The following is a 23875-nucleotide window of genomic DNA, read 5'->3' as shown; positions in this document are numbered from 1 at the left end:
GGGATGACGGGCGGCTCGGAGTCGGTCGTCGCTTGCTGCATGTAAACGCGGGTCGGGCGGGATCGCAAGGGGAGTCGCAAAGAGGACTGGAGACTGGAGATCTAGTGGTTATAGCAAAGCATAGGCCTTGTATTGGGCATGGAATAGAGGGATACGTAAGGAGAGATGTGGCAGATAGTCAGTGCCATGGGGAACAAAGGCAGCGAACGAGGCTAACTATAGCACGAGAGCGATCTATGCTTGGCAAGTCCATGAACAAATGGAGCCTCGGTGGCGGGAGCTTCAAGTTGGAAGGGACGCGGATTTCGATGAGACTCAGTGCACATCCTACTGTTACAGAACTCTGTATAAGCAGAGTAGAGTCTACCTCAAATACAAGCAGTAATAGTGCTCAGTCTACATCCGCCATGCCACTCTAGTGCCAGGCACCCCATGTGCAAGCCTACTTGGTCAACACCGTCTCCCACAGCTTCACGCTCCCCACGAGAGCGCGCACGCCAAGATACAAAACCATAAACGCCGCCAACGCCCTCCCGAGCCTCTGCCTCTTCGAAGACGGGGGGCCTTTGGCGCCCGCCGCGTCGATGGCGGCGATCTCCTCGTCCGTCAGGTCCGCTGCGAAGGCACGTATCTCTCAGCGCCTTGGCAGCAGAAATGTGCTTGAATGGAAGGATAAACGAAGACTCACGCAGGCCCGCGACGGCGAGGTACTCCGTCAAGTGCTCCTTCCTCGAGCTCGTCCTATCCGAGTGGATCAGATGACATGGCGTGAATTCATCTCGAGCTTGGGACTAGCACGCACGTCACAATCACCACGCCCTTCTGCTGCACCCACTTGAGGATGGCCTGCACGGGCGTCGCGCCGAGGCGCCTGGCGGCGGCTGCGACGGGCGCGTCGACGGGGCCGCCGGGAGTCTTCGTTACGGGGCTGTAGGCAGGGATAAGTACATCAATCTGAGCTTATGAAGAAGGACAAAGAAGGTTATAGGAGAGGAACGTACGTGAGGCTGCTGTACGCCTCGGTGACGATCCCGTGCTTGGCGGAGTAGTCGAGGAGGGACTTGTGCTCGGCGTAGTTGTACGGGTGGAAGTTTATCTGATCCCTGACGTCAGAGACACTATTCCATGGGGATGGGAGGGAGGGGAACGAACCTGGTTCACGGCCGGCACGACCTTGGCGGTCTTTACCAGTTTCTGCAGCTGTTCGAGGTTGAAGTTGCTCACGCCGATGCTCCTGGGTAGTCATGAGCAAGCACGAGACGATCTGGAAACGAATGTAAGAGGGGGAATGCGCACTTCGCCAGCCCGTCCTCTTTGATCTTCTCGAACTCCTTCCAGGAGGCCTCCAAGTTGTTCTCCACCAGCCGCGGAAAGTGGATCAGGTACAAGTCGACGGACTTGATATCTAGCTATGGACAACGAGTGAGGTGGAGCGCAGTCAGCGTACAACAGAATAAGATGTACGTACCTTTGACAGACTGGTGCGGATAGCCTCTTGGATGTCACCCCCATCGTATTTAGTAGTGATGTACAAATCGGAGCGGTCAAGCCCACTTCCCCGGATACCTTTCCCGACGCTATCCTCATTGCCATAGACTACGGACGGGGAGGGCGATTACTCTTCCAGAGTATGGAGAATTCCAGCATCAATCAACGTGCTTACTTGCAGCTGTGTCGATGTGCGAGAAACCCGTCTCTAGGGCTTGCTCGACGTATTCCGTCGCGTCCTGAAAGCATCCTCAGAGACTACCATCAGCCCCGCTCAAGACTCGTACCTTGCGATACAGGGCGCTTCCGGTACCAAACGCTATGGCCGGCATCTGGCGAGAGCGTCTGGAGAGCATCCTAGTACTGGGCGCAGAACACTCACCTCGTTGCCATCGTTGAGCTTCACAGTAGTACCAAAAGGCATCTTGACCAAGTGAATGGGATGAAAGGAACGAGTTGACCAGGGCGACGTCGCACGCCGGGCCGGATCGAGGGAGGTGATCGGGGGCGGTGCAAGACTCGTGGACCGCGGACTTGGCGACTTGCCACAGCATCCGCGAGCTGCGATTCATTGATTGAGCGGTCTGAGACATCCGCTGAAGTTACCTCAGACTCAAGCTGCCCCCCTCCCAAGAGTCTTCAAATTAGTCCAACTCGAGGATCTGCTGCGATGGCTGAACCCCAGACGCACACAAACCCAGACTGGATGGTCTGGCTGCCGCTCGAAAAGCTCGACGAGTGCGGTGTCTGTGGCAAGAGCGAGCATCTCCGACTGTGCTCACGCTGCAGCGATGTACGGACCAAGGGTCGTCCCAGCCACTGATAACCCACACATCACGAATCTACTGCTCGACCGAGTGCCAGACGAAAGACTGGCCCGCCCACAAACTCCAGTGCGGTAAGTCCCCCCTTCAACCCAACGCCAGGTCCCCCTAACACCTCGCAGGGACGACCGAGAAAGCCGACCTCTCCTCCTTCTTCCCCTTCCTCGCCGTGCTCATCGAATCCTGCCGCATCCACCCCTCCAAACCGCTCCGCCCCGCGCTCCTCCGGCAGCTCGTCAACAACCCCTTCTCGCCCGTCCCCACCAGCGCCGCCTCGCCCAACCCGCGCTGGCCGCACGCCCGCCAGTTCGTGCTGGGCTGCCCGCGCCCGCGCAAGGCTTCTTCGTGAACATGCATTATCCGTTTGTGCGCGATAAGTGGAAGGCGTGGCCGGCGGAGCCGCAGCTCGCGATCGAGGGCGACCCGGGCGAGCTGGACGACCTTGACAAGCTCGGAGGAGTGGTGGAAGGAGAACCGCAGGCTCCGTCGGAAGGCGAATAAGGAGGGGCGGGAGTTTACGCGGGATGAGATAGAGGCGGAGTATAGAAAGTGGAAGGCGAAGCACGGAGCTGGTTCGAGGGGATGCATTGTATCTTCGTGCTTCATGGGGTCTGAGGGGAATATTGTATCTTTGTGCTTCGTGTTCCATGGGTTGGATTTGAAATGTATTATGGTCACCTATCCGTTTGTATTCCTACAACTCTGTACACTTCTACCATCATTCGTCCTCCGTCCTACAACCTCTGAGCCTCATCCGCTTGAGGGAGCTCGACGATCTGGTCCGAGCCCGGGTACTCTGGCAAGTTCAAGCCAAACTTTTCCTCCATCGCCCTATTCAATCTCCTTTAGCCCTGGATGCATATCCCCAAAACACACAACCACGCACTTGGTCACAAACCGCCCACCCAGAAAATGCCTCCCCCTAAACCCCCGCACGCCCTCCTTCGGCGCCGTCAGACTGATCAGCACGTCCGGCTCGAGCCCCACGCCCGCCTCGTTCCCCTTCTCGACGTCCCACCCGCTCGGGACGTCCACGGACACGATGGGCAGCCCGGACTGCGCGAGGAGCGGGAGGGCGGCGTCGAAGGGCGCGCGCACGGGCGGCTTGAAGGAGAAGCCGAAGATCGCGTCGAGGATGACGTCCGAGTGCGCGAGGGCGTCCCGGAGGGACGAGGTGTCCGGGGACGAGGGGAGCGTGGGGATGTGCATGTTGGTGCATTGGGTTTGGAGGCGCTAGGGCGGGTCAGTGAGGTAGGGTACGCACCGCAGCTTTGGAAGGGAGTTACTTTGTAAATCTCCTTCGACCCCGGCTGCATGTTCATGAGCACAGGGTCCCACCGCAGGGCGAGTGCACGCACCTTCGGCATCCATATAGTCGGCTGGTACCCAAACATGCCTTTTTTTCACCCAAGCTTCAGCAGGACAAACCCAGCCGCGCTGTCTCGCGAATGCTCACCCAGGTGCCGCGCAGCGACGAGCCCGTCGCCGCCCTGGTTCCCCGGCCCACAGCAGACGAGGACGCGCGGGTACTTGTCGCGCTTGTACACCCGCTCGAGCGTCTGCGCACACGCGAGGCCCGCGAGCTCCATGAGCTACGGCGGATGTGTGAGGCGTGTGGTGAGCACAGCGGGAAGAGGGATGTACCTGGTCGAGGCTGAACGCCCCGGCGGTGCTCATGAGCTCCTCGTCTACCTGCGGAAATTAGTTGCGTGTTGGGTTGCCGGGCAGAGCGAGTTACCTGCTGAGCGAGTTTGGCGGTGAGGTAGCCAATGGATCTGGACATTGTGTTGTCTGTCTGCACGGTGAAGGAGAGCAAGAGACGAGTGTAGCGAGTGACATCATCGGTGGCGGCCACGGCCGGACGTAGTCAACGAGATGAAATGTCAATGTCAGAGTACAAGCGTAGCGCTATCCAGAAGAAAAGAAAAAAAAACATAAATCTCCGTCTACACAGCAGGCTTTACGCAGACGCGTCTGTGCTCGTCCCAGTCCATTTTCTGGTGCTCGGCCGAGCAGTACTTGACGAGCTTGCACCGGCTGCACACCTGCCCGAGGAACTTGGTCCGCACCAGCCCGTCCTCGCCGCACGCCGAGTCCTCGCTGCCCTCGCTCGCCGTCTCCACCACAAGCTCCTCGCTGAAGCACACCGTGCAGTCGATCCAGTTGCACATCTCCCGCGACTTTGCCCGCTTCCCGCCCCGCTTCATCGACAGCACCGCCGCGCCCTCCACGCCCCGCCGCGGGAATCGTATCATCTCGCAGTCCTCCGTGCATGACGGGTTCGGGCAGCCCGTCGGAAAGTCGTAGAAGATCTCTTCTGACGGAACGAACATCTTGTGCGTGAAGAAGATCTGCGAGTACGACGTCGCCTGGTGGGAGAACAGCACTATGAACGGCGGCCGCTTTTCGTGCAGGATCGAGCGGAACGTCAGGTCGATCTGGGGGAAGCAGGGCAGGCGCCGTTGCTTGTTCAGCGTGTGGGACAGGCGCATGTCTGTATACGTTGGATGCGGGTTCAATGCGAGATGAGAAGCCGGAGCGAGGCATGCACTAACGTTCGAGCAGAATCTGCTGTTCCACGCTCGGCTTCGGCGTCCGCCCGAACGTGTTCCGGCACACGAGCTTGAAGTACTCCGTCGCCTCGTCCATCTCCTTCCGCTTCAGGTCCGTCACGATGATGAACATCTCGTCGCACCCGTGGTCGTGCATCCCGCGGAGCAGCATCAGCTCGGGCAGCTGCGATCGCACATCACAATCGCATCTCAGCATATCACCTACCAGTCAAGCAGCCGGACGCACCATCGTAAACACCACCGGCATCATGCTCAGCTTCCGCTCCTGCATCGTGCGGTGGTAGTACACGTGCGTCGTCCACGTCCGGTCGAGCGGGATCAGGCGCTTCGTGTCCACCGTCCTGCAGAACACGTTCTCCGGCACGAACTCGCCCTTGTTCCACATGAGTATCTGCCCGCTCGTGCCCTGGCTCGCGGCGTGCCGCCGCTCGCGCACGCGGTGGAACCAGTCCCAGTAGGCGTCGTTGCGGTGCTCGAGCCATTTGTCGATGAGCACGTCCGTGGCGTCGTGGTCGAGCGTCTTGCGCACGAGCTCGCTCATCGCGAGGCTCGGCGTGCTCAGCGCGGAGTAGTGCGTGCTCGTTTTCGTCTTGCGCTTCGTCATCGTGTGAGTGGGCGAGGGGTGGGGATGGCGCTGGTGCGATGGTAGATGCTGAGCAGGCGTGTTAGCCTCAAGTATTGGGAGGCTGTGTAGGAAGAGGAAGCGCGGTCGCGGGCTCGGGATGGGGTCTCCGGGGCCGCCGAGTCTCCGGCGACGCGAATCTGCCCGCCCTAAACAGGCTTGCCGCCGGCACACCCTCTCGTCACCAAGTCCCTCGGTGCTGGTGTGCTCGCCGACCACGACGATGTGGGCGCACCTTCTTGGACTGACGCTGCTGGCGTCGCACATATCTACCAGCCATGGCCTGTCCAGTAACCCCATCCACCTGATGGGCCGCCAGGGCGTCAACCTGCGGCGGCTAGACCAGATCAATGCTGCCCGTGCCCGCGCACATTCCTCCGGGCTCGTCGTCCAGGACGCGTTGTTCACCCCTACCCAGCAACCCGAGGCCGAGTTCACCGCGTACACCTTCGAGCAGCCGCTCGACCACTTCAGTAACGCGACGGCGGACACGTTCGGCCAGCGGTACTGGGTCAACACAAGGCATTACAAGCCTGGGACGAATGCGCCGGTTATTGTGCTCGACGGAGGGGAGACGAGTGGGGAGGATAGGCTGCCGTTCCTGGATACTGGGATTGTGGAGATACTTGCGAAGGCGACCGGAGGGGTGGGGGTTGTGCTGGAGCACAGGTATTATGGTGCGCACGGGCTTGTTTGTATCCCCTCTCTCCGTACGAATAATATGCACGTCAGGCGGGTCTATACCCGTAAAGAACTTCTCTACGGATTCTTTGAGGTAGAGTTGGCATACCCATCTGTGGTTCGGGGCGTGCGTGACGGCGCTATAGGTTCTTGGATAATGACCAGTCGGCAGCGGATTCCGCCAACTTCATGCGGAACGTCAACTTCGATGGGATAGACGAGAACCTGACTGCGCCGAACACTCCGTGGATATACTATGGCGTATGTCGCGTGTACGGGTAACCCAGTTGCTGCTGACTGGGATATTGTCTAGGGATCGTACGCTGGTGCGCGCGCGGCACACATGAAGATCCTCTACCCAGACTTGGTTTACGGAGCGATCGCATCCAGCGGTGCGCGTCGCTTATTATCTGTATGAAGACTTGCAATGACAGTCCTACGTAGGCGTCACACACGCGCAAATCATGTACTGGGAATACATGGACATCATCCGGCGCGCCGCCGACCCCAAGTGCTCCGCGCGCATCCAGACGACCGTCAAGACCGTCGACGCGCTGCTCGCCGTCCCCCGGCTGAAGCGCACGCTGAAGGGGCTCTTCGGCCTCGCGGACCTGGAGCACGACGAGGACTTCGCGTCGGTGCTGGAGACGCCGCTCGGGTACTGGCAGGCGAAGGTGTGGGATCCGGCAGTGGGGAGCACCAAGTTTGACGAGTTCTGTGAGGCGCTGGAGCATGGGGGTGCGCAGAGTGTGACGTTGCCCGGCGGGCTGAGTCTTGATTTCGCGCTGCTGAATTATGCGAAGTGGATCAGAGAGGTATTGGATCGGTTCAGATATGTGTGTTACGTGGTGTTATTGACGGTTGTCTGCAGAATGTTGTCTCGCAGTGTCCTGAAGATATGACTGTTGAGGATGTAAGTCGTCCGATATGAATTCGAGCGAGATGCTAACTTGCATTGCGGCACAGTGTTTTGGCACTTTCGACGATGCCAAGTTCCAGGATACGTCCCTCGACCAGACATGGCGTGCTTGGCAGTTCCAAGTGTGCACACAGTGGGGTTACTTCATCGTAAGTACCTCTTTGATCCCGTGGCATTTTCATTCGTCAGATCGTCATTCCATAGACTGCACCACCAGACCGTAGCCAGCCCAGTATACTCTCGAAACACATTACTTTAGAGTATCTGTCTATGATCTGCCGCCAGGTATGTACCCTGTTACGCATATTCGCGGGTTGAGCTTGGCCTCGAACATTCCACGGGTAGGCGTTCCCTAAGGGCGAACACTTCAAGGTGCCTGCAATGCCGAATGTTACAGCCGTTAATTCTCTAGGCGACTTTGCGATCGCTGCTGATCGGCTAGCAATCATCGACGGCGAAGGTACGCATGTGCCTGGACATTATTGCCGTTTGTAATGACGGATGATTCTCCGCCAGTCGACCCTTGGAGGCCTGCGACGCCCCACAGCGAGTATGCACCTGACAGATCGGACACGGTCCTACAGCCTTTCAAGCTGATTCCTGGTACGTCTGTTGTTCCTTCTAGATCTATATGTAGGTGGCTGACTCCTTCGCTTAGATGCGGTGCACCATTACGATGAGTATGGCCTGCGGGATATTACGCAGGAGCCACCTGAGATCATGAAGGTCCACCTGGAGATGATTGACTTTGTGACAGAGTGGTTAAAGGACTGGAAGAAGAGCTCGTCGTAACACACCTTGTAGGTACGGCCTACAGCCACCGTATATGTGCACTTGCATAATGATCTAGTGAACGTTTTGCCCGTTCGGTATGCCCCCAGCATCAAATGCCGGTAGATTCGGCTTATCCTCGTATCGAAGTGTTGATCCTCCTGCCAGTGGCAGTGACCGGAGGTGGATCCGGTCTCGGTTTGATCTGCGAGTGAGCTGATGGCGGTAGGGTTGCCTAGCAGTGGCGGTGTTCCGACGCTAGAAGTGGGTTGCATTCATTGCGCGCTCTGCTATGTAGCTGGTATGCTTGCCGATATGCTCGACGGTGGCCGAGAGCCAAGCTTTTACGATGCGTGCACTACCGGTCGTCGGGCAGACGTTATCCCTCGCACACATATATAAAAGAGTGGGGGAACGGCGTTGAGTCGGTAACGTTTCCTGCAGCGGGACGCCTACGACCTGTCTCTTGTAAGTTCTTGTCTGTTGACTGCAGGTTCGCGCGGACTGAGAGCATGCTTCACAGTTTATTGGTTCAAACATGGTCTCTACTCGCGTTCCTTTATTACACGCTCCTTGCCTAATATGGCTATCCACCTTCCTTTTATCGCTGGGTACGCCCGCCATCGCAGTGGGACACCTCACTGACGAGCAGTTGTCGAAAATCGAGGCTAACCTGGCCGACGGCGCTCACGACCCGTGAGCCACAGAGCGTCCGCCTTTGATTTTGATGACACTGATTTTCGTTTAGCTGGGAACTTGGGACTCGTGCGCAGGCCGTGACTGAACTGCACGCCCCTTCCTTCTCGGTGTTCTCGAACACCAAGCTGCCGGTCCCCTCTTCAGAGTTCAAAAACGGACTTCCTGCCGGCCTTGACCAAGTCCTTGAGATCGCTCATGATGTCGTTGCGAATCGTTCAGTGTCCAATGGCGGCATCACCGGGCCCCAGCCGCTCGTGGCGAACGGCGCCGCAGGAGACCCCGCTAGTATCGGTGTTGCGGTGTTGGTAGCTAACTGGACGCTTGGGCCGAACGGTGGAGATGGCAAATACGGCGGCCAAGACTACGCCGGGGCTGCCAAGGATCAGCTCGATTTCTTGCTGGGTGACCAGGTGCCGAAGACGGACGATGGAGCTATTTCCCATCGCACGGAGCAGGTTCAGCTATGGAGCGACTTTGTGTACATGGTCCCTCCGTTCCTGGCTTACTATGGTGTTACCACTGGCAACCAGAGTATGTGGCACCCGCTCTTCCTCAGACCGCATGTTAACGGTGAGATCGACTAGCTCTCCTCAAGATGGCCTATGATCAGTGCAGGCTTTACCGCAAGTATCTGCTGGACCCCGAGGCGGGTGGGATGTGGAAACACATCCTTCTGGGAGACTGGGACGACCAGTTTCACTGGACTACCGGTAAGTGTCTGAGTTACCGGTGGCTTTGGCCGCTACACTAGTTCACGAACGCGAAATCCCGCGAGCCTTAGTACTTCCATAGGACTATAGCGTACTGACTGGCTTGATGCAGGGAATGGTTGGGCTGCCGCTGGAATGCTCCGCGTCCTCGCTACGATCCAGCACTCCGAGTACGCTGATGCTCTCAAGAGCGAGCAGGCTGATTTGGCAAACTGGGTCTCAGAGATTCACGATGGCATATACCCTCACCTTGTACGTCATTTTTTAAAAATATTTTCCCTCGGCGACCTCTAATAAGGGATTTGCTATGTTCAGCAATTGAACGGTATCTTCAAGAACTACCCTGACGCCAATGCGACCGGCAACTTCGACGACGCCGCTGGTGCCACCATCTTGGCGGCATCAGTGTACAGACTCGCGTCCGTCTGGGGTGTTGAGACTCACATCGCCGATGCCGAGCGCAGTCGTGCTGCTCTCTTAGGCCCTAACCTCAAGTGCGTCTCTCCCCCATTTTGACATGCTTTGTGGGCACCACTTAAACACGATTAATTTAGTGTGACCAACACCGACTCCAAGTTTGAGCACTTCACGTCGGACTTCTGGCTCACGCCTGTAGTCTTGCCGTACGACTTCCACCAGTTGGGCAAGCACTCTCCCGAGGCTCAGGCCTTCGTACTCGAGATGGAGGCCGGTCGCAATGACTGGCTTGCCGGGAAGAACAAGCGATCTGCTCGTGCGGAACGTATGCACAAGAATCGTATGCATCACGAGATATAATCTTGTACAGCCTCGGAGAACCCGTCTAGCTACTTTGCAGCGACGGAGTGACTGGAGACACGTTATTATTGGTCTTGGTATTTAGTTAGATTAATCCAGTCATTGAATAGGTCTCCTTGAGCATGATTCAGAAAGATGAAGTGGACCTGGCGGATGTTAGTGTTGCCACAGCCACAAATAGAGCCACACCGTCGCGCTTCCACGGGTGTAACAAGGTTCGCCGCGAGATTGTCACCAACATTCGATCTTCCTCGCGACTCTCATCTCCCAACACGTAATGTCGCGAGCGGACGATCTGACCTTAACCAGGCTATGTAACAAGCCAGAGACTCTTTCTAGGGCGCGAGCCCTTCTCCATGTGGCGAAAGCGAGAACTGGTCCAGGATCGGGACACGAATTGGGCGATGGCGCGCCTGGTCTGCCTGCGGTGTGCGCGTATCTCGCGTCCTTAGAGTGCGTATCGTCGGTGCTGCGTTGGGTGATAGCTCAAGATCTTTTCCAGACTCAACAACGGCGATGTCAACGAGAAGATTGCGCACAACAGTTCCTGCCTTGCGCCCAAGATCTTCACCAACGTCGTCAATGTCGTTCGCATCGTTTTGGCGGAGTCCGACCTGGAGGCTAGGCTGAAGGAGGTCAAGTATGAGGATCTCATGGCATCGCACAAGGTCCTGCGCGGAGATCTTGTCCTTCCATGGTTGAGGGAAGCGGAGGCACTGCTGCTGCAGAGCGGACAGGTCCGAGTGAAAAATCATCCTGATGATGTCTTGGTGAAGTGTGCAGTGTTCTATTGGACGAGCCAGTTGCTCGGTGTACGTATGATATTCCGCAAGTCTACATTTCTTGAGCTGTGTTCACACCGAACCCTTGCAGCTCGTGCGGATAAAGCGACCACATCTTACAAGACCCCATGCCATTGACCCCGACGAATTCGACGATCTCCTTCTGACCATCGACGACGTCTGTTTGTCTATTCGAGACCGTATTACCGCAGAGGTGGCCCGCCTCAGGGAAGAGGCCAAGAAGAATACTGCTAAAACGACAACAGCGGCATCCTCTTCTGCCAAAAAGCAGACAAAGCCGAAACCGCCCAAGCCCTCTGGCTCTTCCGCTAAGAAGCAGGTTGCAAAAGAACCATCTCCAGCTACCGCTTCCACCAGCAAGTCACCCTCAAAGTCAGCTCTTAAACGTACACTGCCTACTCCATCTGTTGCAGAGCCAGATGCCAGCCCGTCGAAGCGCAGAGTTTCCTTTATGCACACCGCGGATCTGGCAGATACACTCCCTCAGACACCTTCGAAAAGACGGAGGGTCGCTGCTACCCCTACATCTGGATCAATGACCTCGCAAGATGAAGCTTCCGCGCTCTCTGCGCCGTCCCCCACGAAATTACCGGGCCTGAACCTCACTGGGATCCAAGAAGACGTATCTGAGCAGACAACACTTCAGCAACCTACGCCTGTTCCTCCTGCAGTGGGTTCGGCTACTCCACGTCGCAGCAGCCGGCTCAGCCAGCCAGAGCCGGAGACCCCCGCCAGTGAAGTCGTTGAAGATGGCCCAAGATCCTCTGACGAAGAGCAAGACGATCGGGAGAAGGGCTTATCGCGAAGCAGGCAGTTCCGCTGCCCGTTCCTCGATCGAAGACAGTGGTACCGGCGGGATCCCAAGATTGAGAGGGAGTGGAAGATGGCGGAGGCGTTCAAGCAACGGATGGTGGACGCGCGCGGGCATCCGTTTGCGCGGCTTCGTCCAGCGCAGTTCCCGTGAAGCTGCTCGTCCTCCAGCTTAGTGAGTAGTCCGGCGCCCGGGTCATAACAGTGACTAATTCGTCCTTATAGTTGGGTTCTCACTCCAGGACTTTGGCTTGCGCTTTCAGGTTTACCGGCCCATGTTTCTGGTGGGATCATGGAACAGGGTGGTTGGCCAAGCTCCCTCGTGGTGGGCCCAGCATGCCCAAGCTGCGGTTCTACGATCAGAAAAGCTATACAACTTCTGTCGAGAGGAGATAAGGACGGTGGAGGTTGACCGCGCGAATGTTATGCAATGTTACGGTAGTAATACTGACCCAGTAATGTGTTATCTTTTGTGCTGTATGTATGCTCGTAATGTATGTCCCCCGCTGTACGAACGATGTACGACACCGTGCTACGCGTCATGCGCATCGCCTTGTGCGGTCGTTGCCACCGACGTTAATGAGACGCGTGCGTCGACGCGTTTGAGGCTGAAATCACAGGCAACGCCGCGGCCCGAGGGCGTCGCGTACGTATTGCCCCCGCGGCCGTATGAGTGCCATCGATCATTCCAAGATCATCCTGCGCGGTCGACCTCGCTTCTGCTGCTTCCCGCGACGTTGACGGTATATCAAAATGCGAAGAGCAAACAACGCCAGGCAGGCGAATTCCTGCGCTGCATTTGGCTGCACGTTGTCTGATTGCCCCGAGCTGCTCGGCTTGTCGGTCACGGGAAACCCGAGACAAGGTGTATGTAAGTCTCTTGTGTATCTTAAGTTGGACGCCCAGCGTACTGACCGCGCTCCCCGTTAGCCCGTGAATCCCCCTTCTGCTTTACGCCGCCATGGTCTCTCTCGACGACGTCCCCGCGCACCTGAAGACGCTGTTCGATCCCGCCACGTGCACGCGCAAAGGACTGTGCCCGGTCACGCACATACGGAAGCAGGACCATGATCCGCTCGAGAGCCATTCGTTGTACTTTGAGATTCACGGGAAGGGCCCGGAGAAGGTCTTGTTTATCATGGGGTTCGTGGGTCTCGCGACGTCTTCGAGTGGTAAACCTAACATGCCAGGGATAGGATGAACACCCCATGCTTTTCCTGGTCTCCTCAGGTCGATCACTTTGGCAAGTCGCCAAAGTACACCGTGCTGGTGTTCGACAACCGAGGGGTTGGGAACAGCGATTCCCCAAGAGGGCCGTACTCGTGGGTCCCTGCCTCCTCTAGCTCCCCGTACCGTGTATCAAGTTTGTAATATGCGCCACTGACAGGACAAGTCAAATGGCCGAGGATGTAGTCGTGCTGCTAGACTTTGTCGGCTGGAAAGAAGAGCGAAGTGTGCACCTCGTTGGCTGTTCCCTAGGTGGAATGATTTCGCAAGGTGTGGTTCATCAGGCACTCGTTCTGTGTACGTGCTGACCTCCACGATCTTCCAGAGCTAGCGTATAAGATTCCCGAGCGCTTCATCTCCTTGTCGCTTGCGGTGACCACACCCGGAGGCACGCGACCGTTCACAAACTTTCCATCAGTGGGCCTCATACTCCTCATAACCCAAGCAACGGACTAATCAGCGATCGCGACTAGTGGGAAGCCTTGAAGCTGTTGTATAAGTATGTCACGCTTATCATTCGGGCACAGACATGTACTGATAGATGTCTTCCTGCGCTGCAGAGTGACAGTCGAACCTGACTTGGAAAAGAGAATCCCCTACATCCTTTCCATGGGCTTCCCTGCTAAGTGGTTAGAGGAAAAGGTCGAGGGCGACCCGGATGGCCGGACGAACCGCGAGGTTCAGACGGAAGTGAGTTGGTACCATGCACCTCGTTGGCACTCTGAAGCACTCACCATCCATATTCGACAGCTGTACAAACGTCGCATGGCGGTCACCCGCAAGCAGACCCCTGGCGGCGCACTGTCGCAGATGCTCGCCGCGCTGACGCACTACGTCTCCTGCGAGCGCCTGCACCATATCTCGCGGAGCATACCAAAGGTGTTCATCGTCACCGGCGACGAGGACATGATGGTCTCGACGAAGCACAGCGACCGCATAAAGGACTGCATGCCCGAGGCAGAGTTTTACAGGTTCAAGGGTACCGGGCACGGCGTGCACGCGCAGTACGTCCGCCAGTTCAACGAGTTGCTAGAGAAGACGTGGGAGGATGGGAAGAGCAGGCTGGAGAATTCGAAGCAATAGGGAAGGGGTGGTGTGGGTGGGTGGTATACGGATAAGTTATAGAACTCGGGCTTGATATAGACGTCTTAGACTAAGACAACCAGATATGTATTACGACCTGATTACGACCAAGTCACGACTTTGTACGATTTCCCCTTCGACAAATTAGCTTTCTTCTCGTTTACTCTTGTGTGTCGGATAAATAGCCCGTCCATGGATGGTTTACAAACTCCCCTTGCACGGCAACATTCCCGTTGAACGCATAATTGTCGACGATACACGTCCTGCGGACTGTAGATCTTGAAACTTGAAGACAATTTGAGATGGGCCGCTCGCATATGACTGAAATCATAAGCTTCCTGAATATTACTGTAATCACGGGGAAATAGCCCCTAATTGCTCCGCCTACCGGCTGCACCGATTGCGAGTCGCGACAGTGTTATGATCAGTCCCAATTTACCAGCAACTGTCACTGCGACTCGCGTCGCCCCCTCATAAAGACGGCAATGACTTCGACTTCAACAACCGACACTGTCCCAGAGGACTTGAAAACGCTCTTCGACCCGAAGACATGCACGCGCAAGGGCCTCTGCCCGGTCACCGAGATTCGGAAACAGGGCGAGGACCCGCTGGAGAGCCATTCGTTGTACTTTGAAGTGCATGGGAGTGGGCCGGAGAAGATTGTATTTATCATGGGGTACGTTCGCAGTTCAGTCTGTATCTGCGCACAGAGGACTCAGGGGTGAACGGGTGGGATGTAGGCTGAATAGCACGAGCTTCGCGTGGGCGCCCCAGGTCGAGTACTTTGGGAGGCAGCCGGAGTACTCTGTGCTCGTGTTCGATAATCGGGGGGTCGGGAACAGTGGTGTGCCTCGAGGGCCGTATTCGTATGTATCCCATTCGTCTCATGTAGTAATGTCACGCGACATTCACGACCGCGTTACAGGACGAGCCAGATGGCAGAGGACGCAATTGTGCTCCTAGATTATATAGGATGGACTGAGAAGAGAAGCGTGCACGTCGTCGGGATCTCGTTGGGCGGGATGATCTCGCAAGGTGCGCCTTCCCCGCCGCGCGAGAGAAAGGGAGCTTCAGCTGACAGGTTGTGTCACCCCACCCTACTAGAATTGGCGACGAGGATCCCCGAACGGATCGTATCGCTGACGCTGGCTGTGACAACGCCAGGCGGGTGGCGGCCCTTTGCCAATTTACCGTCGGTGAGCGTTTTCGCCGTATCCTTCGTAAGGAGGATTTCCTAACTAGTTGAAGTGGAAAGGTTTGAGTGGGTTGACGAGGTATGCGTGTTTGGCCGAACTATATGTTATCTAACCCAGGTCTTCCTGGCAGAGCAACATTTATAACTGACCCGGCAAAGAAGATACCCATAGTCCTGGAGATGGTCTACCCCATCAAGTGGCTTGATGAAAAAGACGAGGACGACCCACTTGGCCGGACAAACAGAGAGGTTCAGACAGAGGTTCGCCGCACGTATTCTGAATATATGACAAGAACTGACGCATTGCCGATTATTTTCACAGCTGTACGCCGAACGCATGCTCGTCACCCGTCCCCAAACCATGACCGGTGCCTTATCCCAGATGCTCGCAGGCATCACCCACCACGTCTCCCCCGAGCGCCTCGCCTCTATCTCCAAAAGTATACCCAAGGTTATAATTGTGACGGGGGATGAAGATAATCTGGTGGATACGAGGCACAGTGACCGGCTGAAGGAGTGCATGCCAGAGGCGGAGTTCGTGAGGTTCGAGCATACGGGGCATGGGATTCATGCGCAGCAGCGGAAGAAGTTCAATGCATTGCTGGAGAGGGTGTTCAAGGAAGGCAGGGAGAGGGCGCAGAGTGGATTCTAGGGCGGGAAGAGGTCCATGGCGGGGCGCCGTATAGGCTGGACAAAGACGATACATTAGATGTACTGATGATATATATACCACTGGAGGATAATCGTTGATTATTGTACCCTTATTGACAGTCCTGGAAACTTACCGAAGTGCACGTAGAGTGCTCAGCCATGTCACCGCTCCTTCAGCATGTCTTTCACCACTGCTCGATGCTCTTTCGCAACTGGCTTGAAGACCCTCTTGTTCACCAGGGGCTCCAATCGGATATTGGACGGATACCTGGCGCCTGCCTGCTCCTTCCGCCGTTGCAAGGCGTCCATGAGGGTGGGTTTGTCTTCCGCTTTCGTAGTCGGTGGTAACGAGGGGATGATTTCGACCTTGCTCTTCCAAGGCGTATTAGGGTCCACCGTCGGCAATCTTGAGCGCGGTATAATGCGCACCAGGCGGCGAGCTGAGGGATGCATGGTTGTCCGATTTGTATGAAGGCCGCTTCAAAACCTTTACTGCTAACTGCGGCGATTGCCGTGACTACGAAACCATCCACTTGCTTCGGGAGCCCGATGAGTTATATTCGCAGACGCTATGTCATCGCATTTGCGGGAGGCTATAGCTTATGCCATTGCGACTGTGATCGTCACTCTCCTCGTCCACAGCCGTACTGTATTCGTGCATCCTGCCGTCAATTATCGACCGCCTCTTCAGCCTCTTCAAGCCGAATCCTTATAGCCTAAGTCTAGCTATGTTCAGCTTTCTCAAAGGGAACCAGAGGTATGAGGGCAAGCCGACCGTGCTGGAGGCGTGCGATCTAGCTTCGATCGTGAAGTATATGAAATCAGACAAGTGCAAGAGGGTGTTTATCATGGTTTGTGGATTATCACGCCTTTCGTGCTTATAGCTTTGTGACGCGCTTTCGCAGAACGGAGCAGGTAGATTGGATATTCTCATACGTACAGCGACGAAGGGTCTTACCTGTTGGGCCTCAGGTATCAGCACCTCCTCTGGAATACCTGACTTTAGATCCCCAGACACCGGTGCGAAGCCTTGAAGCCTCGCGATAAGCACCAAGCTAACATTGCTGCCGTACCGTCATGCAGGCCTCTATGTAAGCAACCTACCTAGGATCAGACCTGGACCGGGCAACTCATATATATTGTTCCAGGCCAACCTTGCCAGACTCAACCTCCCCTACCCTGAGGCTGTCTTCGAGATCAACTTCTTCCGCAGGAATCCCAAGCCATGTACGTAGCGTACATGATAGGTGTCTGCACAGCCCTCCTCATACCTCCTTGTGCAGTCTACATGCTAGCGAAAGAGCTGTATCCAGGCAACTTCCGCCCGACTCCCGCGCACTCTTTCATCAAGGTCCTCGACAACCACAAGAAGCTCGTGAAATGCTTCACGCAGAACATCGACACCCTAGAACGGCGCGCGGGCGTCCCCGACGATAAGCTCGTCGAAGCGCACGGGAGCTACGCGTCGCAGCGGTGCATAGACTGCAAACGCCCGTACGACGCGCAGAAGCTGAAGGACAAGCTGTACAAGGAGGAGGTTGCGAGGTGCGAGAAGTGCGGCGGGCTGGTGAAGCCGGATATCGTGTTCTTCGGGGAATCGGTATGCACTTGGGTGATGATTGGGATAATGCTGACGAGCTTCGCTAGCTTCCGCCACTATTCCACCGTTCGATCCCACTGCTCCAATCTGCGGACCTGCTGATTGTGATGGGGACGTCGCTGGTGGTCCACCCCTTCGCCTCGCTCGTGGACCTGGTCCCGGAGGATTGCCCGCGGCTGCTCATCAACCTCGAGCATGTCGGCGATTTTGGCAGCCGCCCGAACGACGTCGTGTACCTCGGGAAATGCGACGACGGCGTGCGCGAGCTTTGTCGGTTGCTTGGCTGGGACAAGGAGCTGGAGAGGGAATGGGAGAAGACGAAGTATACACTGGAGCGGTTGCAGGAGGATGTGGCTAAGACGGAGGTTAAGGAGAAGGAGGCGGAGGAGAAGGTGAGTCAGGCGAGGACGGATGCGGAGAAAGAGGAAGCGCAGAAGGAGTTGAAGGCGGCGGAGTTAGAGGAGAAGAAGACAAAGGAGGAGGAGGCTAGGATCAGGAAATTGAGGAGTGAGGAGGAGGAGTTGCCGCGGGAGGTGGACGAGTTGGCGAAGGAGATTGGAGAGTCGCTCGCTGTCTCGGATAAGGGGGATGTAAAGCCTGAGGTGACTACCGGCTCAGAGCCAGAAGCCGAGGAAGAGAAAGATGGTACGGAGGATCTGAAGGGTCCTGAAGGTAAACTCTAGCGCTGCAGTCGAAAGCAGGTTGTTTCCTCCCCCATCCATGTAATTTGCCTTGCTGTATCGCTTATCCTGCTGTTGCCTGGACGCTGTCATGTTTAAATAGATATTTACTGTACCTTTGATTGTATGCGATATTGATTTCTGTGCATGTTCATGTATAGGTAGTCACTGCTCCCCGCCACGATATAAGGCTTGATCTCCAACATCATCTGGCGCCTCCTTCTGTCCACTGGAACATGTCTTCTGACGCTGATAGTCCTGACTATATCAGCCTGACGCTCCCTTATAAAGTATCAGGCGGAAAGCCCATTCTTCTCGACCTATACATACCGGCACACACCACGTCCACCGAGAGCGACATCGATGCCAAAGGTAGTGCGGGCTTACCTTCTGTGGTTTACTTCCATGGTGGAGGCTTGACCGTCGGGAACAAAACGTCCTGGTTTCCACACTGGCTTCAAAGTCAGTTAGCCCCTCATATCGGGAGTGTATTGCGACTACTGGCCACGAGCGCGCAGAGCCTTGGTTCATCCAGTCTGGAGAAGGCAGGATTGAGTCTTTACCGCACTGCCATGAACCAAGGCTTCTGCGCATGAAGGACTATGTGGTTGGCCTGAGTATAACTGCCTGACGTTCCCCTTCACAAGCACGCCTCAATAAAGCGGAAGTAATCTTCATTTCGGCAGACTACAGGCTCATACCCCCCGCAACTGGACATGACATCCTTGCCGACGTCGTCGACCTGTTCGAGTTCCTCTCCACTCGGGCGAATGATCTCTTACACCAACACCTACCCGACACGACTAGTAAGTGACACAATGAACGGGTATCAGTTTAGTTGTAATGCGAGCTGGGTACAGCTCGACTAGACCCGGATGCCATGGCGGTGGCCGGGACAAGCTCGGGTGGCTTATGTGCCTATCTCGCTGCTATGCATGCTAGGCCAAAGCCAAAAGCTGTTCTGTCCATGTACGGCATGGGAGGCGACTTCTTGGTAAGCATCTTTCGTTCACCAGTTCGAGCATCTCATTGGAAAGTCTATTTGACCTCCTCGGCTCACAAGACGCCTCAATACCTCGCAGTCAAAACCGAACCATTCTTCCGGGGTAGAGAAATGCTTGATCCTGCGTCGTTCGGTCAATATACATACCCAAAAATGCAATCCGGAAGGAAGTCTGGCTCACCACGATCAGGGGACGAAGAAGCAATGATCAGCGATTCGCCACTGGCTTATCACCCGGCTACCTCACCTACGCCTGGGTATCCCGCCAGTCCTCGTATGCAGCTTACCCGGCTGTATTTACAATTGGGTGTCTTCCTGGACTATTACACTGGATGCCATGAGCCAAGTCTCAGCGCCCAGCTTCGGGAGGCGCTGACGAGCTCAAGTGACGACGATGCTCACTTAGAAGCCCACATGAGGTCCCTGATCCCAGATGAACACTTGTGCCTCTTCCCGCAGTTCGACTCTTTGAATGAATGGCCGCCAGCACTGTTGGTCCATGGAACGTCTGATACAGCTGATAAGATTCGGGAATCCGAGCACCTGCATGCACTCCTTCAAGGCGCTGGAGTCGACGTTATCCTGAAGCAAGTTGAGGGAGAGGAGCATTCCTTTGATTATCAGGCCGATGCAGAAGAGAGGTTTGGGCGCATCATGTTTGACGACGTTGCCGAATTCCTTGTAAAGCGCCTGCAGCTGGGCGCTTAGAGGACGATGTGTAATATACAAAGGTAGGGATTTGGGTGCATGACGAACGCAAACGCCTTTGGTATTTCTGGAACACACGGTAGCATTATTGCATTCTGCAAAATAGCAAGGTGAGGGACTCATTCGCTCCGGTCTGCCGTCGGACTGCATTCGTCTGGTAAGCCTATGTCCGCGGAGAAGCTATCGTACAAGAGCAATTGGTATAGATACACATACAGAGTCCTTTCTTCTGCTACGAAATTACTTGTTCAACCTCCACATTCCATCTCTAACCACGACTAGACCTTCCCTCCTGGCAGCTTCCATGAACATCCCAAGTTGCTCGATGCTCCGATCATAGCCCCGCGCAAACTTCAGCATGTTTTGTATTCGGTCCAGTGGAAGAGACCCGAGATTCGTGAGCATCCCTTCTATGTACTAGAAGAAAGGCAAATATTCGTTAGCGCAAATAGCATCATCGGCCAACGAAGAGCGCAACTTACGTTCCAAAAGACGCGCATTTGTTCAGCTTGCTGCTGCTGTGTAGTTTGTACCGCGGGTAGTTCTTCTATCCCTGTCACTGTCCGGCCGTTGAAGCACGTATCCCGTCAGAATGCCTGACTACGTACTGGGTTTCGGTGCCGAGACCGTTCCTTCTTTCTTGGAGGACTCTTCAGCAACTTCCAGTAGTCGATATTTGTCCGCGCCCTCTTCCTTGAGGACACCCAGATCGACCCACACGTTCAAGCCTTTGCGTAAGTGTTCCTTGTCGAGGCGTTGCATCTGGGCCATGAGCTCGCCCGCAGTCCACACATCTAGGAAACATCAATCAAAGACTACAGACTAGAGGCAGGAAGAACGCACCCTTCTCAGAGAATAGTTCGATGATGGCAGCTGCCACGGGAGTCACTTCGGCTTCGATAGTGCGGTCTTGTAGCTCCAGCTCGAGCTTTACGGACCCCATATGAGACAGCCATACGAGTCTCTTGTCAGGCTTGAAAGCCGTGAACTCCCGCGCATACTCTTCTTGAATTCTGTGGCATGTTTAAGAAATGGGACAGACTTCAAGTGGCATAGTGCTTACGATCGTAATTTCTGTGGCATAACGAAGCTTCCGCTCTGCAGGGATGGCCAGAAATGTCTCGAAATGATAACTGGGTGAAGAATGGACTACCGCAACGTCGTACAAAGCAATGTGAGGGATACTGAGGAACAGACATACAGGTTTCTGTGACTGCACGTGCTGGTCGATGCGCCGGGAATCGGTCATGTCACGTAACATGACCTCGCATACCTGCAAGGCCTGCTCGCCGAAGCGTACTTTCAGTATCTCAATATTACGGCGCTACAGGAGGACGTCAATTACGCTGCACCCGGGAATCTTCGAAACGTACCTCTTTTTCGTAGTTACCGTCCGTCACAGCGAGGAGCCGTTGTGCCAGTAGTACTTGCAGCTCCTTCACGAAGACGTCCTTCGTGTCATATATGCTCACCAAGGTACTGATGACGTCTCCCGGCTTATTCGCGCGGAAATCTGACTCGCAGTCAGCTCGGAAGACATCAGACAATTCGAAGTCACCCACCAGGCCCTGCATCTATCGGTTCCGGTTCCCAATGCGGGTCTGAGTAGTCCTCTGCGTCCTTGGTGAGGTACGGCAAAGGCGGCTCATCGTCTATTAAGGACTCTCCGTTCTCATTGTCCCCGACGAGGCTGGAGACTATGCACCGAATCGTATCTGCGCGATCCCTTTGTAGGGGCATAGGGATTATCAGCGTAGTGACACAAGGGCCAAGTAATTTTCGTACCGTAGGTATCGGCGAATAGGGTCTGCCACCTTGTACAAGAGGACGCCTGGAGGATCCACTATGCGCAAGCTGCGGATTGTAGAGACATATTGTGCTAGAATATCCTTCGTGTCTGCGCCAGGATGGAGAAGTCGTTTCTTGTTCCTGCGGAGCAAGTCAGGAGGAGTGACAGTGTCCGACATGCACCGTACGCTTTTCGCAGACTCTGCACTAAATTAGAACGCTGGTCTACGCGATAGAGACATTCCTTGGAAGAGTTCGTCAGAAATAAGACGTGAAAGACATGACGCCCTATCCAAGGTATAGCGTACCTTCAAATCATACAAGGCGTCAATGGAATCAGGATAATCGACAATGATGTCGAAGATTTCTGACGTGCTGTCCCAAGTGAGCTGTCGATGCGACGCGGCATGGGAACTATCGAAGGTCCTTACCGGAGGTCACATAAGGTCTTGCACACATGGAAATCAAATCGCGGCCCAACCCCATGTAAACTCGCCCCCGCCTCCTCCACTAAAACAGGTCGCGATCGGTTGCAGAAACAGCAGGCAGTGGCACTCACTAGTCCTCGCTCCCGGGGCATAAGGGAGGCACATCCACGGCAACACCTTATTCTGCATCCAATCCCGCAGGTCCTGCAACATCCTCTCTGACCACTGCCCCGCACACGTCTCCACTACGTGCTTCTCCACCAACTCATAGCAGACGCTAGAAATGAGGGACTCGTACCGCTCGATCAGCCCAAGGGCATGGAATGCGTCCCAAAGCGCTCTATCTGGGGGCGGTGCGGGATCGGACACGGGAAGGGTGGACGCGATGAGGTCCTTGAAGCCGCTCGAGAAGGATGGAGGGAGGACGGAGTAGATGTGGGTTTGGAAGGCGTCGGTGTACGAGTCGATAGCGACGTGTCCTAGGCTTTCCAGTGGGCCGGGATGGCCGTCAGTCCTGGGCCGGGTTCTGTCGGAGATCATTCAAGATGATAGGCAACGCTTACTCAGTTGTCGGTCGCCATGCATTGAACCATTCTACCAGTCTATGTACCAATTGTGCGATTATCTGTGAGTCCGCGGTTTCCTGCGTGGGGAAACGTTGACATGTACCTCGGTCACGAGTACAAATGCATACGGGCGCACCTCATACTCATGCATATAAGCCTCTACGTCTTCTGTAATTAGATGACGCTGCTGGCGCATCTCCTCTGAATGTCGTCAGCCCATAGATGGACACTCAGGACCTCCAAACAACGGACCTAGGAAGTTCTCAAGGACCCCATGAAGCTGCTTCGTCTGATACAGGAGACGGAAAGCATTTGCCATGACATCGCTGTCTGAGAGCACGCCACAACTCAATTCGTTGTGATGAGATGGCAGGATGCAAACGCACGATATTTTCGCCGCGGCTCCGATAAGGCTCGAGGACGGAGAAAGTCAGACGCCAGCTGCCGTGCCTGGTAGCAGAGTAGATTAGTACTTCAGCAGCCACAGTCACATTCCTTTTAACCTGACTCGTTTTCAACAGCCCTGAAATTCCAGGCTCTTCGCGGTTGAGCGTCTTGAAGGCGCTCTGCCACTTGGCCTCCACAAGAGCCTGAACCCCAGGGGAAGCCATGCCAGTCCAAGGCGGCAGTCTTAGCCAGTTATGCAAGTCGCAAGTGCGCTGATATACGGGATACGACTTCCTCTGCAATGAAGATCTAGATATGTCTGAATAGGTCCGAGTCGGTTCGCGTACAAGAGTCGCGTCGCGTCGCGTCGTCCCCGACTCCCACGGTAGTTGGGAGGAGGGTTCTGTCGGGAAGAAATGGTCGCTCCACCATACAACTCGCTCTCGCCGTGAGAACCTCATGTAAGCAACGGTCCCGACCGGACCGACGCCACTTTCGTTTCGACTTGAAGACAACTGCCCGCACACACCTAACGTGAACGATCAAGTGATGCAAGTGCATAGCATTCGATAAAAGGATGCATTCAAACAAGTGAGGCCAATAGATGAGACTAGTATCTCTGAGCGGCAACTGGTAACTCGAGAAGCCCCTTTAAATACTGATGTAGATAATAAGACAGGACTATATGAATACTGTGTATGTGTCTGTCAAGAGTGGCATTCCGCAGCTTGACCACACACTAGTAATGGAATACTTAATGGTTTCTGACTGGAGTCGGGGATTGGTGCTTGCGCCGCTACGATGTCAATCATGAAGTCCCCTGGTGGACGCGTGGACCCAGAGACCGTCGTCGATTCCGTTACATAATAAACGTTTTACTTA

General features: G+C 55.4%; 12 protein-coding genes across 12 annotated transcripts; 7 read left to right on the top strand and 5 right to left on the bottom strand.

Moving 5' to 3' along the window:
• Nucleotides 1–331: 331 nt before the first annotated feature.
• On the bottom strand, nt 332–1938 carry GLOTRDRAFT_81538 (Aldo/keto reductase). The gene is made up of 10 exons (XM_007872235.1): nt 1871–1938; nt 1776–1820; nt 1664–1727; nt 1469–1596; nt 1297–1409; nt 1153–1234; nt 1002–1096; nt 803–928; nt 689–741; nt 332–615 (listed from the first exon to the last, which is right to left on the bottom strand). The coding sequence occupies exons 1-10, from the start codon at nt 1910–1912 to the stop codon at nt 443–445; spliced, it is 921 nt and encodes a 306-aa protein (XP_007870426.1). The 5' UTR covers nt 1913–1938; the 3' UTR covers nt 332–442.
• Nucleotides 1939–2158: 220 nt separating this feature from the next.
• Nucleotides 2159–2813, top strand: GLOTRDRAFT_133299 (uncharacterized protein; the record flags this gene model as incomplete). Its single annotated transcript, XM_007872234.1, has 4 exons — nt 2159–2233; nt 2278–2386; nt 2435–2622; nt 2691–2813. 4 exons carry the CDS (start codon nt 2159–2161, stop codon nt 2811–2813), a joined length of 495 nt encoding a protein of 164 aa, XP_007870425.1.
• On the bottom strand, nt 2767–4098 carry GLOTRDRAFT_112506 (YjeF N-terminal domain-like protein; the record flags this gene model as incomplete). The annotated part of the gene is made up of 7 exons (XM_007872233.1): nt 2767–3143; nt 3199–3545; nt 3599–3622; nt 3671–3708; nt 3769–3904; nt 3957–4004; nt 4051–4098. 7 exons carry the CDS (start codon nt 4093–4095, stop codon nt 3047–3049), a joined length of 735 nt encoding a protein of 244 aa, XP_007870424.1. The 3' UTR covers nt 2767–3046.
• Nucleotides 4099–4258: 160 nt separating this feature from the next.
• On the bottom strand, nt 4259–5489 carry GLOTRDRAFT_81533 (uncharacterized protein; the record flags this gene model as incomplete). Its single annotated transcript, XM_007872232.1, has 3 exons — nt 4259–4806; nt 4868–5048; nt 5112–5489. 3 exons carry the CDS (start codon nt 5487–5489, stop codon nt 4259–4261), a joined length of 1107 nt encoding a protein of 368 aa, XP_007870423.1.
• A 183-nt stretch (nt 5490–5672) lies between these two features.
• On the top strand, nt 5673–8010 carry GLOTRDRAFT_118057 (peptidase S28). Its single transcript, XM_007872231.1, has 11 exons — nt 5673–6184; nt 6240–6282; nt 6335–6449; nt 6502–6580; nt 6633–7003; nt 7060–7101; nt 7155–7256; nt 7312–7392; nt 7453–7567; nt 7624–7710; nt 7766–8010. Exons 1-11 carry the CDS (start codon nt 5731–5733, stop codon nt 7897–7899), a joined length of 1623 nt encoding a protein of 540 aa, XP_007870422.1. The 5' UTR covers nt 5673–5730; the 3' UTR covers nt 7900–8010.
• A 406-nt stretch (nt 8011–8416) lies between these two features.
• Nucleotides 8417–12219, top strand: GLOTRDRAFT_141133 (uncharacterized protein; the record flags this gene model as incomplete). Its single annotated transcript, XM_007872230.1, has 10 exons — nt 8417–8574; nt 8627–9108; nt 9162–9287; nt 9400–9539; nt 9603–9781; nt 9842–10044; nt 10391–10517; nt 10567–10876; nt 10938–11852; nt 11903–12219. 9 exons carry the CDS (start codon nt 8417–8419, stop codon nt 11829–11831), a joined length of 2619 nt encoding a protein of 872 aa, XP_007870421.1. The 3' UTR covers nt 11832–11852; nt 11903–12219.
• Nucleotides 12220–12638: 419 nt separating this feature from the next.
• Nucleotides 12639–13987, top strand: GLOTRDRAFT_141132 (alpha/beta-hydrolase; the record flags this gene model as incomplete). The annotated part of the gene is made up of 7 exons (XM_007872229.1): nt 12639–12820; nt 12874–12999; nt 13065–13174; nt 13230–13321; nt 13378–13403; nt 13465–13594; nt 13655–13987. 7 exons carry the CDS (start codon nt 12639–12641, stop codon nt 13985–13987), a joined length of 999 nt encoding a protein of 332 aa, XP_007870420.1.
• A 485-nt stretch (nt 13988–14472) lies between these two features.
• Nucleotides 14473–15834, top strand: GLOTRDRAFT_133293 (uncharacterized protein; the record flags this gene model as incomplete). The annotated part of the gene is made up of 7 exons (XM_007872408.1): nt 14473–14663; nt 14728–14853; nt 14913–15022; nt 15092–15183; nt 15236–15261; nt 15314–15443; nt 15505–15834. The coding sequence occupies 7 exons, from the start codon at nt 14473–14475 to the stop codon at nt 15832–15834; spliced, it is 1005 nt and encodes a 334-aa protein (XP_007870599.1).
• A 161-nt stretch (nt 15835–15995) lies between these two features.
• On the bottom strand, nt 15996–16286 carry GLOTRDRAFT_49432 (uncharacterized protein; the record flags this gene model as incomplete). Its single annotated transcript, XM_007872199.1, has 1 exon — nt 15996–16286. The coding sequence occupies one exon, from the start codon at nt 16284–16286 to the stop codon at nt 15996–15998; it is 291 nt and encodes a 96-aa protein (XP_007870390.1).
• Nucleotides 16287–16409: 123 nt separating this feature from the next.
• On the top strand, nt 16410–18116 carry GLOTRDRAFT_81523 (NAD-dependent deacetylase sirtuin-2; the record flags this gene model as incomplete). The annotated part of the gene is made up of 7 exons (XM_007872228.1): nt 16410–16684; nt 16739–16748; nt 16806–16853; nt 16917–16924; nt 16982–17060; nt 17117–17433; nt 17481–18116. The coding sequence occupies exons 1-7, from the start codon at nt 16562–16564 to the stop codon at nt 18114–18116; spliced, it is 1221 nt and encodes a 406-aa protein (XP_007870419.1). The 5' UTR covers nt 16410–16561.
• Nucleotides 18117–18349: 233 nt separating this feature from the next.
• GLOTRDRAFT_49593 (alpha/beta-hydrolase) lies at nt 18350–19824 on the top strand (the record flags this gene model as incomplete). The annotated part of the gene is made up of 4 exons (XM_007872208.1): nt 18350–18575; nt 18761–18919; nt 18974–19107; nt 19177–19824. The coding sequence occupies 4 exons, from the start codon at nt 18350–18352 to the stop codon at nt 19822–19824; spliced, it is 1167 nt and encodes a 388-aa protein (XP_007870399.1).
• Nucleotides 19825–20064: 240 nt separating this feature from the next.
• On the bottom strand, nt 20065–23217 carry GLOTRDRAFT_49703 (Cullin; the record flags this gene model as incomplete). The annotated part of the gene is made up of 18 exons (XM_007872212.1): nt 20065–20241; nt 20307–20371; nt 20433–20618; nt 20668–20837; nt 20888–20973; nt 21026–21148; nt 21198–21337; nt 21387–21550; nt 21610–21753; nt 21801–21856; nt 21921–21987; nt 22044–22122; nt 22172–22554; nt 22604–22683; nt 22704–22807; nt 22859–22932; nt 22989–23056; nt 23110–23217. 18 exons carry the CDS (start codon nt 23215–23217, stop codon nt 20065–20067), a joined length of 2274 nt encoding a protein of 757 aa, XP_007870403.1.
• Nucleotides 23218–23875: the final 658 nt, after the last annotated feature.

This window comes from Gloeophyllum trabeum (genome assembly GCF_000344685.1).
Source record: "Gloeophyllum trabeum ATCC 11539 unplaced genomic scaffold GLOTRscaffold_00017, whole genome shotgun sequence".
Lineage (NCBI taxonomy): Eukaryota > Fungi > Basidiomycota > Agaricomycetes > Gloeophyllales > Gloeophyllaceae > Gloeophyllum > Gloeophyllum trabeum.
The sequence above is the reverse complement of the archived record's forward strand: the minus strand, read 5'-3'. Positions and strand labels throughout refer to the sequence as shown.